At 40.4% G+C, this 18,351-nt stretch overlaps 1 protein-coding gene across 4 annotated transcripts in view; it reads left to right on the top strand.

The window, feature by feature from the left end:
• LOC110500826 (actin-binding protein WASF3) overlaps positions 1–18,351 on the top strand; it is a 57,269-nt gene that overhangs the window by 26,672 nt on the left and 12,246 nt on the right. For all 4 annotated transcript variants that reach the window (XM_036957726.2, XM_090214372.1, XM_036957724.2 and 1 more), the window contains exons 3-5: positions 730–864; positions 14,953–15,106; positions 15,743–15,860. In XM_036957726.2, coding sequence (XP_036813621.1) covers positions 730–864; positions 14,953–15,106; positions 15,743–15,860 — 407 coding nt within the window. The remainder of the gene's footprint in view (positions 1–729; positions 865–14,952; positions 15,107–15,742; positions 15,861–18,351) is intronic.

Consider the following 18,351-nt stretch of genomic DNA (forward strand, 5'->3'; position numbering starts at 1 on the left):
CAAATTGCCAGTATTTGTGGCTCTACATTCACCCAGTTTTGCCCTATGGCTTCTATGGGAAAGCAGCAATATCTAAGGACTTTGTGTCTAAGGGGGTATTATTTATTTAATAAATTGGAATAATAGTCTGTTAGTCATGCCAGTAGCCTCTACACCAGTGGTTGCTAATGTGTCCACTTTGGGGTAGAATCCCTTGCGTAGTAAAGTAAGTACACCTTGTTATTGTGGTCTAATGGTATTCCTTTGACAGGGAAGCTTCATTAGACTAAAAGACAACTCCGACTTCCACCTCTCCACCCTAGAGACAATGACTGAAGTGCACTTGAGTGTGCTTTGAAACCACCTTCACTCAGTGTTAGACTACATTATTGATGTGTGGTACAATATGTATCAGTGCTATAACAATGATAAGTCCTTATATCTAGTCAATAACCTGACATAGCACCCAGCGATGTTACAGTAGGTGCTGTTTTAATTTATATTGTTATATATATATATATATATATATATATATATATATATATATGCAGTGTCCCTTGATAAGGTGTGTGTACACACTGTGGAACAGGCAGACTATAATGCATTGTTTTCTGCTGGATGTCAGACAGCAGCTCTGCAGGGGGCACAGCACCCTATAGAGAAATTTATATAGAGTCTATAGAGAATTCCTGCCCATTGATTAAGGTGTGTGTGTTATCCTGTGTACCAATGTGTCTCTTCCTCCTGCAGGTCGTCATGCGGAGGACATCTTTGGAGAACTGTTCAATGAAGCCAACAGCTTCTACATGAGAATGAACAACCTACAGGAGAGAGTAGACATACTGGCTGTCAAAGTCACACAGCTAGACTCCACCGTGGAAGAAGGTGTGTTTTCATCTTAGTTTGTCACCTGACAAAGTGTGTTGGTACATGGGGTAAAGCATAGCAGCAGCAACATTTCACCTACAGCCGCTTCACTGAGTGAATGGAGCTCTCTATCTGTTTTGCTGCAGTGAGGTTTTCCCCAGTGCTGGTGTGATTGAATGCAGCCACTCTGTCTTTGGTGGAATTTGGAATGTGCATATCATTGGTAAATGCTAAGTGGGATGCTTGTGACGACTCAACTCTGACGTCACCCCATTGAAGTTAAAATGTTAAAGTAAGGGTTATGGTTAAGGTTAGGGTTTAGGGCAGGGTCGTCCCAAGGATCCCACAGGATCCCACTGAGCATATGATCTATACACTCTTGATTGAGTGTGTATTGTGCAGTCCCACATAAAAAAGACTACAGTTTAATATAAAATACTAAATTACTTAGTATAAAATTCTCTGTTATTGTGGAGTATACTGTGAAATACTATACTACACACTGCAGTATTCCTCAATCGTGTTGTGCTTACTACATCATTTTGTAGTATACTGTAGAATATTATACTCCACACTGTAGTATCCCTTGATCGTGTAGTGCTTACTATAGTATTATTTTAGTGTACTGTAGAATACTATACTACACAATGCCCTCTCCCACCTGGATAAGAGGATCACCATAGTGCCCTCCAAGCTCATCACTAAGCTTTCCTCAAAACACTATAGTAAATACTATAGTATATAAATATAGTAATACTACAGTATACTATAGTATTTTATTTCATGTGGCCTGCTACAGTGGTGTGAGCTGTACTGTGCCTTAGCTGCAGAGGAGTAGTGAAGTGACCCAGCTTTTCTTAGAGATTCAGGAGGGATGAACACAAACACACACACACACACACACACACACACACACACACACTGGATTCAGGAGGGATGAGCTGACCACCTGAGAGAGAAGCACTGTATTACACGACTAATAATAACCTTGCCTCTATCATATCCTCCACTCCTCTTTTCTCCTACACGTGTTCTCCATCTTTCTATTCCCTGTTTCCCCCCCTTCTCTCTGGCCCCTCCTCTTTTGTCCTTCTTCCCTTTCATATCGTATTTCTTCTCCGCTTCTCTCTTCTAGTTTTTTAATCTGCTTTCCTCTTCTCTCCTGTCTCCTACTCAGCCATTCCATCCATACCTTACACACTGTGTACTGTTAGAGTAGTAGCTCTTTCTTTCAGTCCCCATAGGAATGCATTGTCTCTTCAGCCACATAGAGAAGCACTGTATTGGCAACGCACAGGGAGTTGCATTGTCAGTGTGATGGCTAAGCACTCTTTTTGTGTGTGTGTGTTGTGTGCGTGCATTATAAACTCTCGACTGTCTGACCTTCAAACGAACCAGCCACGTGCGTTTGTGTGTCTGCTGACCTTTTTCTAGCCTGTAGAGGTGTCAGACTCAACGGATAGGGGTGAGTGCTTTTTAAAGTGTGTGAGTGTGCGCACGTGTGTACGTTCGTTTATGCGTACATGGGTGCATGATTTGGGTTGTGGTTGTTGTTCCTGTGGATATTTGTTTTTTGACTCTGGCTTTGTGGTTTGTCTGCTTGAATATTTTGGTGTGTGTGTCAGTGGCTTTCCTCCTCCAGAATAGCCGGAGTATATACAGTGCCTTGCGAAAGTATTCGGCCCCCTTGAACTATGCGACCTTTTGCCACATTTCAGGCTTCAAACATAAAGATATAAAACTGTATTTTTTTGTGAAGAATCAACAACAAGTGGGACACAATCATGAAGTGGAACGACATTTATTGGATATTTCAAACTTTTTTAACAAATCAAAAACTGAAAAATTGGGCGTGCAAAATTATTCAGCCCCCTTAAGTTAATACTTTGTAGCGCCACCTTTTGCTGGGGTATGTCTCTATCAGTTTTGCACATCGAGAGACTGAATTTTTTTCCCATTCCTCCTTGCAAAACAGCTCGAGCTCAGTGGGGTTGGATGGAGAGCATTTGTGAACAGCAGTTTTCAGTTCTTTCCACAGATTCTCGATTGGATTCAGGTCTGGACTTTGACTTGGCCATTCTAACACCTGGATATGTTTATTTTTGAACCATTCCATTGTAGATTTTGCTTTATGTTTTGGATCGTTGTCTTGTTGGAAGACAAATCTCCGTCCCAGTCTCAGGTCTTTTGCAGACTCCATCAGGTTTTCTTCCAGAATGGTCCTGTATTTGGCTCCATCCATCTTCCCATCAATTTTAACCATCTTCCCTGTCCCTGCTGAAGAAAAGCAGGCCTAAACCATGATGCTGCCACCACCATGTTTGACAGTGGGGATGGTGTGTTCAGCTGTGTTGCTTTTACGCCAAACATAACGTTTTGCATTGTTGCCAAAAAGTTCAATTTTGGTTTCATCTGACCAGAGCACCTTCTTCCACATGTTTGGTGTGTCTCGCAGGTGGCTTGTGGCAAACTTTAAACAACACTTTTTTATGGATATCTTTAAGAAATGGCTTTCTTCTTGCCACTCTTCCATAAAGGCCAGATTTGTGCAATATACAACTGATTGTTGTCCTATGGACAGAGTCTCCCACCTCAGCTGTAGATCTCTGCAGTTCATCCAGAGTGATCATGGTCCTCTTGGCTGCATCTCTGATCAGTCTTCTCCTTGTATGAGCTGAAAGTTTAGAGGGACGGCCAGGTCTTGGTAGATTTGCAGTGGTCTGATTCTCCTTCCATTTCAATATTATCGCTTGCACAGTGCTCCTTGGGATGTTTAAAGCTTGGGAAATCTTTTTGTATCCTAATCCGGCTTTAAACTTCTTCACAACAGTATCTCGGACCTGCCTGGTGTGTTCCTTGTTCTTCATGATGCTCTCTGCGCTTTTAACGGACCTCTGAGACTATCACAGTGCAGGTGCATTTATACGGAGACTTGATTACACACAGGTGGATTGTATTTATCATCATTAGTCATTTAGGTCAACATTGGATCATTCAAAGATCCTCACTGAACTTCTGGAGAGAGTTTGCTGCACTGAAAGTAAAGGGGCTGAATAATTTTGCATGCCCAATTTTTCAGTTTTTGATTTGTTAAAAAAGTTTGAAATATCCAATAAATGTTGTTCCACTTCATGATTGTGTCCCACTTGTTGTTGATTCTTCACAAAGTAGCAAAGTTCAAGGGGGCCGAATACTTTCGCAAGGCACTGTATTTTAATAGATGATTACTAATCGATGAGCCTCGTGCTGTGTGTGTGTCCGTCCGTCCGTCCGTCCCGTCCCGTCCCGTCCCGTCCGTCCCGCTGAAGGGAACGATGTCTGCAGTGATACATGGGAGGGAGGTATTTGTATTTATTAGGGATCCACATTAGCTGCTACCAAGGCAGGGGTCCAAACGCAGTAAGGCACTTACATCAAACATTAAAAAAAATATAAAACGGTACATCCATATAGCATTATTACACCGCTACATACACTATACAAAAGTATGTAGACACCACTTAAAATGTGTGGATTCTGCCATTTCAGCCACACCCGTTGCTGACAGGTGTATAAAATCGAGCACACAGCTCTGCAATCTCCATAGACTAACATTGGCAGTAGAATGGCCTTACTGAAGAGCTCAGTGGCTTTCAACGTGGCACCGTCATAGGACGCCACCTTTCCAACAAGTCAGCTCGTCAAATTTCTGCCCTGCTAGAGATGCCCCGGTCAGCTGTAAGTGCTGTTATTGTGATGTGGAAACATCTAGGAGCAACAACTGCTGAGCCTCAAAGTGGTAGTCCACACAAGCTCACAGAACAGGACTACCCAGTGCTGAAGCACATAGCACAAGCCTAAGATCACCATGCGCAATGGAGTGGTGTAAAGCTCGCCGCCATTGGACTCTGGAGCAATGGAAATGCGTTCTCTGGAGTGATGAATCACGCTTCACCATCTGGCAGTCCATCGGACGAATCTGGGTTTAGCGGATGCCAAGAGAGCGCTACCTGCCCGAATGCATAGTTCCAACTGTAAAGTTTGGTGGAGGAGGAATAATGTCTTTGGCTGTTTCATGGTTCAGGCTAGTTCCCTTAGTTCCACTGAAGGGAATTCTTACCGCTACCGAAATCAATGACATTATAGACAATTCTGTGCTTCCAACTTTGTGGCAACAGTTTGGGGAAGGCCCTTTCCAGTTTCAGCATGACAATGCCCCCATGCACAAAGCAAGGTCCATGCAGAAATGGTTTGTCAAGATCGGTGTGTACCGACAGTTGTAAATCATGCAGCGCCTTGTGTCACCATCGCAGATTTTAGAGAAACAACAAATATCGGTACATATAAGTGTCTTATATCGGCTGAAAGATTAACAAGAATTAAATATAACTGCATTGTCCAATGTACAGTAGCTATTACTGTGAAATAATGGCATGTTATTGTTTGAGGAGAGCTCCTAACAACAAAACACTTTTTTCACTGTGATAGGTTTGATTAATTCACCTCTGAAGGTGAAATGTGTACTTATATTCTGAAATCTTTCTCTGATTTATCATAGAAAGGGTCCAAGAGATAACATGAAGTGTCGTTTTGTTACATTAAAATCATTTTTCATATCCTAAAAATCCATATAACATGCACGATCGATTTTGTATTTCCACAGGTTCATTTTCCAAAGAAAGGAATCTGTGAAAATCTAACCCTAAACGTTGTTTCAACCAGGCAAATCACATTTGTATGTATTCCTCAGAGATCCTAGAACGTAACCAGACTTCACTATATCATTAGGGGTGTGGTATAACCTATAGGACACCAAATTTGGTCAGAGAGTGACGCCTTCATGGCACGCCGATGACGCGGCCGGTCTTCATTTGATCAACTGCATCTTTGTCAAATAAGCACCAATCGGCGTCAAACAAAGCTAGCTAGATAGCCAATGAGCTGGGCTGAACGGCAGTATCCGGAAACCCTGTATCTGTCACAAAATGTAGGTGCTAACATTTTCATTTTGGACAAAAATTATAAGAATATTCAGAGTTATGAAAACTGGTTGTTTTGTAAATGTTGTAATATGGCTGCTAATACTGGAAAAGCTAAATCAAAGTCCAAGTATACAGATTTGACAATATTCTTGCAGAAAAATGTTATGTGAATGTAAATTTCTCCTTCACGATTTGCCCAAATGTACCTGACTGACTTCACACTAAATGTCATGTAGTTCACTCATACTTCAAGTTATCCATCTGAAACGCTGCTGCCATCTTGTGGACATCTGAATTACAACCAGAGTGATGGCTGGAACTGGGACCTTTCTCTTGCATTTCAAAGATGGTGGTAGAAAATGTTTTTTTTCTTTTTTCTTTGCATTTTCTTCTACCAGATCTATTGTGTTATTCTCCTACATTCAATTCACATTTCCACGAACTTCAACGTGTTTCTTTTCAAATGGTACCAAGAATATGCATATCCTTGAATTGGTATAGATTTGGTATGTCGTTTAAGGCAAAATTGGGGAAAAAAGGGGGCTATCCAGCACAGCTTGCGCGCTGCCCCAGAATTCTACGGCAAGTTATTAAGTGTCAGCCAATGTTGCCATTAATGCTAGTTAGTGCTAGTTTGACCACCAGAGGGCATCTTTGAGAAGCATTTGACTGTTTTTAATATTGGCTGTACTAGAGCAGTGGTTCCCAAACCTTTTTATAGTCCCGTACCCCTTCAAACATTCAACCTCCAACTGCACCAGGGTCAGTGCACTCTTAAATGTTGTTTTTTGCCATCATTGTAAGCCAGCCCCACACACACTATACGATATATTTCTTAAACATAAGAATGAGTGAGTTTTTGTCACAATCTGGCACGTGGGAAGTGACAGAGCTCTTATAGGACCAGGGCACAAATAATAATCATTAATTTTGCTCTTTTTTTTTTTAGCCATCTTTCATATAAAACCTTATTTGTTCATCGAAAATTGTGAATAACTCACCACAGGTTAATGAGAATGGTGTGCTTGAAAGGATGCACATAACTGCAATGTTGCAATTGTATTGGTGAGTCTGTCTTAAATCGTTTTCCACACGCAGTCTGTGCCTGTATTTAGTTTTCATGCTAGTGAAGGTGATAATCCACTCTCACATAGGTATGTGGTTGCAAAGGGCATCAGTGTCTGAATGTCGTGATTTGCCAAGGCAAGAAACTCTAAGCAAAATGCAAATGAATTACTTAAAAATCATACAATGTGATTTTCTGGATTTTTGTTTTAGATTCCGTCTCTCACAGTTGAAGTGTACCTGTGATAAAAATTACAGACCTCTACATGCTTTGTCAGTAGGAAACACTGCCGATTTTGCAGGTTATCAGATACTTGTTCTCCCCACTGTATATACTGCTGTTCAAAAGTTTTGGGTCACTTTTGTCAAGAAATGTTTCTTGACAATTTGTGTACTCTTTGTCACCCACACACACTTTAAACATTTGGATAATAAAGCATTTAAAGGCTGACGTTGGTTGATTTTAAAACTTGTGACAGCCAAAATTCTAACTCCACCCATGATTTTTGGACTTTTTTAAACATTCCTTGAGAGCATGGATTTTAGGACCTACTGCAGTCCTAAAACATAGGTACAAACAACCTTTCCATGATTGGCCATTAGCAGGACAATAGACTCTTCAACCTTTACAAAAGGATAGCTCGGGCTACTCTAAGTGTGAAACAAAAATCCCCCAACTTGCAATGTATGTGACATACTGGTAAAAATAAGGTAAAACCAATTTAAGTTTTCCTGTAATAACAAGAAATGTGTGGAGTGGTTGAAAAACGAGTTTCAGTGACTCCAACATAAGTGTATGTAAACTTCCAACTTCAACTGTATATGTACTTTACTATTTATATTTTTGAGAATGTTAACTTTTACGCCACTACATTCCTAAAGAAAATATACACTTTTTACTCCCATACATTTTCCCAGACACCTGAAAGTACTCGTTACATTTTGAATGCTCAGGCAGGACAGCAATATTGTCCAATTCATGCACTTCAGAAAGAAGGGTTACATTTTGTTTGAAACTGAATTTTAAACTGATTAATTAATTTAAAAAATGTAGTCACTGGCCTATACACACACACAATGTCAAACTGAAATTATGTTTATAACATTTTACAAAAAAAAAAAAAAATGTAAAGCTGAATTGTCTGGAGTCAATACATATTGAACCCCTTTTGTTATGGCAAACCTCAATAAGTAAAAATGTGCTGTTCAAGTCACATAATAAGACAAATGGACAATAATAGTGTTTAACATGATTTTTGAATTACTTCCTCATCTCTGTACCCCACATATACAATTATCTATAAGGTCCCTCAGTCGAGCAGTGAATTTCAAACACAGATTCAACCACAAAGACAAGGCAGGTTTTCCAATGCATCGCAATGAAAGACACCTATTGGTAGATGGGTATATAAAAAGCAGACATTGACTATCCCTTAGAACAAGGTTAAGTTATTAATTACACTTTTGATGGTGTATCAATACACCCAGTCACCACAAAGATGTATAATGACGCCGGCGGGGATGGCTGACGTTTTACGTGCTCCTAACAAACTGTGCCATTTGTTTGTTTTTTCGCGTTGTTCGTAACTTCTTTATTTACTTATTTTGTACATAATGTTGCTGCTACCGTCTCTTATGACTGAAAATAACTTATGTTCATCAGAATAGCAATTACTCACCTTGAACTAGAATAATAATTGTTTTCTTCCTTAACAAGTTCGACGGGAAGGATATACTGCTTTCCCGGTAACAGGCCCAAATCCCCGTCATTTGCGTGAAGAAAAGACGGAGAAAAAGGGGGTGGAGGTCGGGCTACCTTCTGAAAATTTGTAGGCAAGCGAGTAAACTCCCACTGCCAGCCGTTCTATTGGCCAACGTGCAGTCATTGGAAAATAAAATCGATGGCGTACGATCAAGATTATCCTACCAACGGGACATTAAAAACTGTAATATCTTATGTTTCACTGAGTCGTGGCTGAACGACGACACGGATAATATAGAGCTGGCAGGATTTTCCATGCACCGGCAGAACCGAGAAGCTACGTCTGGTAAGACAAGGGGTGGGGGTGTGTGTCTATTTGTCAATAACAGCTGGTGCGCGATGTCTAATATTAACTTCTTAGGGCTAGGGGGCAGTATTCGGAAGTTTGGATGAATGAGGTGCCCATAGTAAACTGCCCGTTGCTCAGGCCCATAAGCTTTGATATGCATATAATTGGTAGCAAAACACTCTAACGTTTCCAAAACTGTTAACATAATGTCTGTGTGTTTAACAGAACTGATATGGCAGGCAAAAACCCAAGGACAATCCATCCAGAATTTTTATTTCAGCTCACCACTGATTCCAATGGCTGGGAATGGGAATAAAAAAGGAAGACCTCCCATATTGCAGTTCCTAGGGATTCCACTAGATGTCACCAGTCTTTAGAAAGTGTTTCAGGCTTGTTTTTGGAAAAATGAGCTAGAATTTGTAGTTTTTCTAAGTGGCTCCCATTTTGGCTATAGTGTTTGTTGCGCGTTCCGGTAAGGGCATGCACTTCGTTATTGGTAATGGTCTCCGGTATTCTCCGTCTTAAATTTGATAATTTATTTACATATTAGGGTACCTGAGGATTGATTAGGAACGTTGTTTGATATGTTTGGAGGAAGTTTATTGGTAACTTAAGGGATTCATTTGAATGCATTTTGAACGAGCGAAACCGGTGAATTACTGAGTCAAGCGCGCCAACGAAACTTACTTTTTTGGGATATAAAGATGGACTTTATCAAACAAAAAGGCCATTTGTTATGTAGCTGGAACCCTTGTGTTTGCAATCAGATGAAGATCTTCAAAAGTAAGTTCTTTATTTTATAGCTATTTCTGACTTTCTCTGCTAAATTGGAAAATGTATGTAATTCTTGTGTGTGCGTGGCGCTGTCCTCAGATAATCACATGGACTGCTTTCGCCGTAAAGCCTTTTTGAAATCTGACAAAGCGGCTGGATTAACAAGAAGTTAAGTTTTTAAATGATGTATGACAATTGTATTTTCATGAACGTTTAATATTACGATTTCTGTCATTTGAATTTGGCGCTCTGCAATTTCACCGGATGTTGTCGAGGTGGGATGCTAGCGTCCCAATGTTCCGTAAGAAGTTAACAAACTATAGTTTTTGCAAGTCAGTTAGGACATCTACTTTATGCATGACACAAGTAATTTTTCCATCGATTGTTTACAGATTATTTAATCTGTAAATTATCACAATTCCAGTGGGTCAGAAGTTTACGTACACTAAATTGACTGTGCCTTTCAGCAGCTTGGAAAATTCCAGAAAATGTCATGGCTTTAGAAGCTTCTGATAGGCTAATTGACATAATTTGAGTCAATTGGAGGTGTACCTGTGGATGTATTTCAAGGCCTACCTTCAAACTCAGTGCCTCTTTGCTTGACATCATGGGAAAATCTAAAGAAATCAGCCAAGATCTCAGAAAAAACGCAAGTATAAACTCCATGGTACCATGCAGCCTTCATACCGCTCAGGAAGGAGACACGTTCTGCCTCCTAGAGATTAACATACTTTGGTGCGAAAAGTGCAAATCAATCCCAGAACAACAGCAAAGGACCTTGTGAAGATGCTGGAGGAAACAGGTACAGAAGTATTAATATCCACAGTAAAACGAGTCCTATATCGACATAACCTGAAAGGTCGCTGAGCAAGGAAGAAGCCACTGGTCCAAAACCTCCATAAAAAAGCTAGACTACGGTTTGCAACAGCACAGTACAGATCGTACTTTTTGGAGAAATGTCCTCTGGTCTGATGAAACAAAAATATAACTGTTTGGCCATCATGACCATCGTTATGTTTGGAGGAAAAAGGGGGAGGCTTGCAAGCTGAAGAACACCATCCCAACCGTGAAGCACGGGGGTGGCAGCATCATGTTGTGGGGGTGCTTTGCTGCAGGAGGGACTGGTGCACGTCACAAAATAATGTCCCCATGAGAAGGAAAATTACGTGGATATATTGAAGCAACATCTCAAGACATCAGTCAGGAAGTCAAAGCTTGTTCACAAATGGGTCTTCCAAATGGACAATGACCACAAGCATACTTCCGAAGTTATGGCAAAATGGCTTTAAGGACAGCAAAGTCAAGGTATTGGAGTGGCTATCACAAAGCCCTGACCTCACTCCTATAGAAAATGTAATGTGTGGGCAGAATTGAAAAAGTGTGTGCGAGCAAGGAGGCCTACAAACCTGACTCAGGAGGAATGGGCCAAAATTCACCCAACTTAATTGTGGGAAGCTTGTGGAAGGCTACCCAAAACATTTTACCCAAGTTAAACCATTTAAAGGCAATGCTACCAAATACTAATTGAGTGCATGTAAACTTCTGACCCACTGGGAATGTGATGAAATAAATAAAAGCTGAAATATATCACTCTACTATTATTCTGACATTTTCACATTCTTAAAATTAAGTGGTGATCCTAACTGACCTAAGACAGGGAATTTTTACTTGGATTAAATGTCAGGAATTGTGATAAAATGAGTATAAAAGTATTTGGCTAAGGTGTATTTCAAACTTCCGACTTCAACTGTGTGTGTGTTTTGTTAATCCCTTAAACCCTGTGGGGATTTCACACCACTGTGCAGGGATCCAGGATCTCTCAGAACGGGCTGTAACACACACGCACACACCCTGGCAGACTATTGTACCAGTTCTACAGATAAAGCTGTGTCAATATAATATCTGCTACTAACACATCTTTACCTTTTGGAGATATGAGGAACATATGGATTATGTTAGGACATGCTATATGTAACCCTTAATGTGCTGATCTTAATGCTGATCCTTCTATTGTTCCCCATTATCCGTTCTGCCATGGCATGGGGTGTCACTGGCCACACTGTAGTCTAGGGAGAGCACTGCTCCCTGGGCATGATTAGATGGATGGATTTGGGGGTGTTTCCATGGCTTGGGTCTTTTGTTATTGTCATAATCCCTTCTTTCAGAGCTGGGAGGCCACCACACACTATAGCCCATTTAGAGCATTCCTCCCTGAGCATGACTTTGTTGGTTAAAAGGTGTAGGGTCATGCCAGGGGTGATTTAAGCCACACTAAGCTGACAATAAAGGTAAAACACAGCTGTTCCTGTGGCTTGTTACTGTATATGTTGTAATGTATTGTTCACTGCCCTGAACTTGACGACTGGAGAAATTGTACTGTATATGTATTGTATCCCTATTTTCAGTTATGTTAGTTACCAGTATGTTTTTTTTTGCTGATATGATCAGGACAAAGATTAAGCCTGGTGCTGGATTTAAGAGCATGCTCCATTGATGTAGCTTTTTAGTCCAGGACTAGGCTTAACCTGTGTCCAGGACACCGCTCCTCACTATATGCAGTACCAGTCAAAAGTTTGGACACACCTACTCATTCAAGGGTGTTTCTTTATTTGTACTATTTTCTACATTGTACAATAATAGTGAAGACTTCAACACTATGAAATAACACATATGGAATCATGTGGTAACCAAAAAAGTGTTAAACAAATCAAAATATTTTATATTGAGATTCTTCAAATAGCCCCCCTTTACCTTGATGACAGAATACTCTTGGCATTCTCTCAACCAGCTCCATTAGGTAGTCACCTGGAATGCATTTCAATTAACAGGTGTGCCTTGTTAAAAGTTAATTTGTGGAATTTCTTTCCTTAATGCGTTTGAGCCAATCAGTCATGTTGTGAAAAGGTAGGGGTGGTATACAGAAGACAGATCAAATAAGCAAAGAGAAACGACAGTCCATTATTTTAAGACATTATGACATTTTCTGCATTGACTGACATTCAAGAACTTCTAAAAGTTTCTTCAAGTGCAGTCTCCAAAACCATCAAGTGCTATGATGAAACTGGCTCTCATGAGGAACCACAGTTAAGGAAGACCCAGAGTTACCTCTTCTGCAGAGGATAAGATCATTAGAGTTCAGGGATGCAAACTAGTCACCTTTTGGTGAAATTTGCCGTTTTGAATCCAAAATAGGTGACCTACGTGAGACGGGGGTAAGAAGGAGATGAAGCGTACCTCATGAGCTGTAACTGAAAAACAACATGCATTTGGAAAGTTTGAGGTGAGGCCTGAGGGAGAAAGTGTGGTGGAACAAGTATTAGCATTGTTAGTTGTCTTTCTATGTGGATCGAATTCTCCGTTAGCTAGCCAGAGAAATGTTGACAAACATTAGCCAACTTATCTGATCAAATAATTGAGTTTATGGTGTCAAAATTCGCTTGCTAAAAAGGTCAGACAGCAACCTTTAGCTACCTAACGTTACATCATCAGATGAGTTAACACTTTAGTAACCTAACCAATTCGCTATAGTATTGACGTTAACTGGTATACAACTCCTTGCCGTTCAAGTTATAACGCGTTAGTTGCTTAATGGACCCTGGCCATCAGTGTGAAATATAAATTAGCTAATGAACTAACCCCTATCTGTTAACTAATGTTTTCCCTCTACAGTATATGGTTAATTTTCAGAATGAGAGAATTGAGTGAAAATGAGACTTTTACTGGTTAACTGGTTAAGATGGGGGGGGGGGGGGGAAACAAGTGCAATATGTATGTGTGTGGTCACAAGCATTCTATTACAAAGGCTGTCATGTCTAACTGCAATATTAGTGTATTGTTTTTTTTCTCAAGACCTGAGTCATTTGCAGTAAAGTCTAGGCAACAAATAACATTGAATTGCTTTCTTTACATTTTTTAGCATTTTTTACATTTTTAGCACTTTTTATTTTACACACCGAGACTGATCAGGTAGATCATATTTTTTGTTTAATTAGTTAAAACCTGCATTTCTCCCTAGCAAGGATTAGAAAACAAGTGTCACCCTTTTGGGCCCTCACCTGTTTGCATCCCTGAGAGTTTACCAGCCTCAGTAATTGCAGCCCAAATAAATGCTTCACAGAGTTCAAGTAACATACATCTCAACATCAACTGTTCAGAGGAGACTGTGTGAATCAGGCCTTCATGGTCGAATTGCTGAAAAGAAACCACTACTAAAGGACACCAATAAGAAGAAGAGACTTGCTTGGGCCAAGAAACACACGCAATGGACATTAGACCAGTATAAATTTGTCCTGTGGTCTGATTAGTCCAAATTTGAGTTTTTTGTTCCAACCGCCGTGTCTTTGAGACTCCGAGTAGGTGAACGGATGGTTCACACCGTGAAGTATGAAGGAGGTGATGGTGTGGGTGTGCTTTGCTGGTGACACTGTCAGTGATTTTTTAAATAATTCAAGACTTACTTAATCAGCATGGCTGCCACATCATTCTGCAGAGATATGCCATCCCATCTGGTTTGTGCTTAGTGGGACTATCATTTGCTTTTCAACAATGACCCAACACACCTCCAGGCTGTCTAAGGGCTATTTGACCAATAAGGAGAGTGATGGAGTGCTGCATCAGATGACCTGGTCTCAACAATCACCCGACCTCAACCCAATTGAGATGGTTTTCGTTGAGTTGGACCTCAGTGTGAAGGAAAAGCATCCAACAAGTGCTTAGCATATGTGGGAACTCATTCAAGACTGTTGGAGTAGCATTCCAGGTGAAGCTGGTTGAGAGAATGCCAAGAGGTGTGCAAAGCTGCCATCAAGGCAAGGGCTGGCTACTTTGAATAATCTGTTTATCACTTTTTTTTGCTTACTACATGATTCCATATGTGTTATTTTATAGTTTTGATGTCTTCACTATTATTCTACAATGTAGAAAATAGTAAAAATAAAGAAAAACCCTTGAATGAGTAGGCGTGTCCAAACTTTTGACTGGTACTGTATGTATGTTATTTTACTGCTCTAGGGATGTAATTTACTATTATGTAGTGATTTTTAACCCTTCCTTTTTTTCACTCTTTATGCGGTGCACAATGCAGAGAACACCGGAGAGGAGAATTATCATTTAATTACCATAGTGAATTATTCTGTTTGTTTGTGTCAATTAATCCCATAAGGGATGGGATGCCAATTGACACGAAAATAAAATGTAATTCATTCATATCCACCATAAACATGCTGGTTTTGTGTGTGTCTGTCTGTCTTCTCCAGTCTCTCTGCAGGACATCAACATGCGTAAAGCGTTTAAGAGCAGCACCATCCAAGACCAACAGGTGGTCTCACGGACCTCAGTCCCCAACCCTGTGGTAGAGATGTACCATCGCTGTGACAAACCTCCACCGCTCAACATACTCAGTACCTATAGGTTGGTACCTTTTTAGTATACTCATCTTCTAGCCTGACTACCCATCCACACCGATCTGGCCAAACACCACACCCACCAGCATTTCTTCTCCACAATGAGTCTGGATTTGCTTTCCTCCCTGACGTCTTGTAGAATGCAAACACATTCCGACCGTTTGAATTGGTCCCAGAAACCGATGGGTTGGGCCAGAGCCGGCCTGGCCTAACATCATTGGCTTTGATACTCTGATTGGTTAGAGATTATCCAATGGCTGATTCATTTGTTTTGTACACCGCCCCTCATTTTGACTTTAGGCAACTTATCTCCTATTGGTTAGTTAGACCTCTGTCCCCAACCCTGTGGTGATGTACCATCGCTGTGACAAACCTCCACCTATCAACATACTCAGCCTCTATAGGTCAGTACCTCAGTATACTCAGCCCCAATAGTCAGCCTGTAGGTCAGTTAAACCACCACCTCGCTGAAAGCATACAGGTAAGATCATCCTCACCATTGCTGTGAACCCCAGTCTGATGCTGAGAAAGGCACGTCACTGACCCAACACTGTGAATGACTAATGCAAAAGGTGCAATGCACCTGACCCATTTCGATCTCTCTCTTCCTCCTTTCTCTCTCTCTCTCCATCCCTCTCTCCAGGGATGATAAGAAGGATGCGTTGAAGTTCTACACAGACCCCTCCTACTTCTTCATGCTGTGGAAAGAAAAGATGCTGCAGGCCACGGAGGACAAGAGGAAGGAGAAGAGACGACAGAAGGTGGGTGTGTGTATATGTGTGTGTGCGCAAGTATGCAGGTGCGTGTGTGCTCGGTCTCTTCATTCTCTCTGTCACTGCCTCTTTCTCTCTCTTTCGCTCTGTGCCTCTGGTAGTTGTCTTCTTGCTGACAGTGATTGTGTTCAAACATGTCAAGTCAACTTCTGTCACTAGAGTCACTCCAGTGTGTGTGAGGGTGTGCTGAACTTTACGATACTGTATGCTTGGATGGGGAAAGAGAGAATGTCATCCATTACTACTTCACTGCTATGTTCTTTGCATCTCCACATGCTTCTGTTTATCATTCTGTCTTTATTTCACATTCAATTTGCTTTGCTGCGTTATAATCCGGACTGTGTGTGTTGAGCTCAACCACACCCTCACGCCCATTCTACTTCCCATTCCCTGAGAAACACAACCCCTCTTGCTGTCTAAAGACAACTTCAGTTATAACCCCTCTCTCGGACACCTAAAGTGCATTCGGAAAGTATTCAGACCGCTTGACCTTTTCCACATTTTGTTACGTTACAGCCTTATTGTAAAATGCATTACAACAACAACAAAAAATCCTCATCAATCAGTTTTGAAAAAGGTGGCCATTAATAAGCTGGTCAAACATCTCTAAAACTAAGAACATTGTATTTGGTACAAATCATTTCCCTAAGATCTTGTCCTCAGCTGAATCTGGTGATGAATGGTGTTGCTGTTGAACACGTTTAGGAGACTAAATTACTTGGTGTGACCTTAGATTGTAAACTGTCATGATATATAGATGAGTTCGACCGATTTATGATATTTTTTTCAATGCCGATGCCGATTATTGGAGGACCAAAAAAACGATACCGATTAATCGGACGATATTTATATATATATATTTATATATATATATATATATATATATATATATATATATATATATATATATATATATATATATATATATATATATATATATATTTATATTTATATTTATATATATTTGTAATAATGACAATTACAACAACACTCAATGAACACGTTTATTTTAACTTAATATAATACATCAATTGAATCAATTTAGTCTCAAATAAATAATGAGACGTGTTTAAATAATGCAAAAACAAAGTGTTGTAGTCTTCAATATTCCCAGGTAAGAAGTTTTAGGTAGTAGTTATTATAGGACTATTTCTCTCTATACCATTTGTATTTCATATACCTTTGACTATTGGATGTTCTAATAGGGACCAGCCTAATCTCAGGAGTTGATAGGCTTGAAGTCATTGCGAAGAGCTGTTGGCAAACGCAGGAAAGTGCTGTTAGAATGAATGCTTACGAGCCTGCTGCTGCCTTCCACCGCTCAGTCAGACTGCTCATAGACTTAATTATAATATAATAACACACAGAAATACGAGCTTTAGAGGTCATTAATATGGTCAAATCCGTAAACTATAATTTTGAAAACAAAATGTTTATTCTTTCAGTGAAATACGTAATCGCTCCGTATTTTATCTAACGGGTGGCATCCATAAGTCTAAATATTGCTGTTACATTACATTGCACAACCTTCAATGTTACATCATAATTATGTAAAATTCTGCCAAATTAGTTCGCAACGAGCCAGGCGGCCCAAACTGTTGCATATACCCTGACTCTGCGTGCAATGAACGCAACAGAAGTGACACAAGGTGTCCAAAAATGCCGATTACCGATTGTTATGAAAACTTGAAATCGGCACTAATTAATTGGCCATTCCGATTAATCGGTCGACCTCTAATTTTTTTTTTTAATTTTTAATTTTTACCTTTATTTAACCAGGCAAGTCAGTTAAGAACAAATTCTTATTTTCAATGACGGCCTGGGAACAGTGGGTTAACTGCCTGTTCAGGGGCAGAACGACAGATTTGTACCTTGTCAGCTCGGGGGTTTGAACTCGCAACCTTCCGGTTACTAGTCCAACGCTCTAACCACTAGGCTACCCTGCCGCCCCATAATAAATGTATATGTACAGTATATCACAAAAGTGAGTACACCCCTCACATTTTTGTAAATATTTGAGTATATCTTTTCATGTGACAACACTGAAGAAATGACACTTTGCTATAATGTAAAGTAGTGAGTGTACAGCTTGTATAACAGTGTAAATTTGCTGTCCCCTCAAAATAACTCAACACACAGCCATTAATGTCTAAACCGCTGGCAACAAAAGTGAGTACACCCCTAAGTGAAAATGTCCAATTGGGCCCAAAGTGTCAAAATTTTGTGTGGCCACCATCATTTTCCAGCACTGCCTTAACCCTCTTGGGCATGGAGTTCACCAGAGCTTCACAGGTTGCCACTGGAGTCCTCTTCCACTCCTCCATGACGACATCACGGAGCTGGTGGATGTTAGAGACCTTGCACTCCTCCACCTTCCATTTGAGGATGCCCCACAGATGCTCAATAGGGTTTAGATCTGGAGACATGCTTGGCCAGTCCATCACATTTACCCTCAGCTTCGTCTTGGACGACCACTATG

This window comes from Oncorhynchus mykiss, chromosome 21 (assembly GCF_057628025.1).
Source record: "Oncorhynchus mykiss isolate SJ-2025 chromosome 21, ASM5762802v1, whole genome shotgun sequence".
Taxonomy (NCBI): domain Eukaryota; kingdom Metazoa; phylum Chordata; class Actinopteri; order Salmoniformes; family Salmonidae; genus Oncorhynchus; species Oncorhynchus mykiss.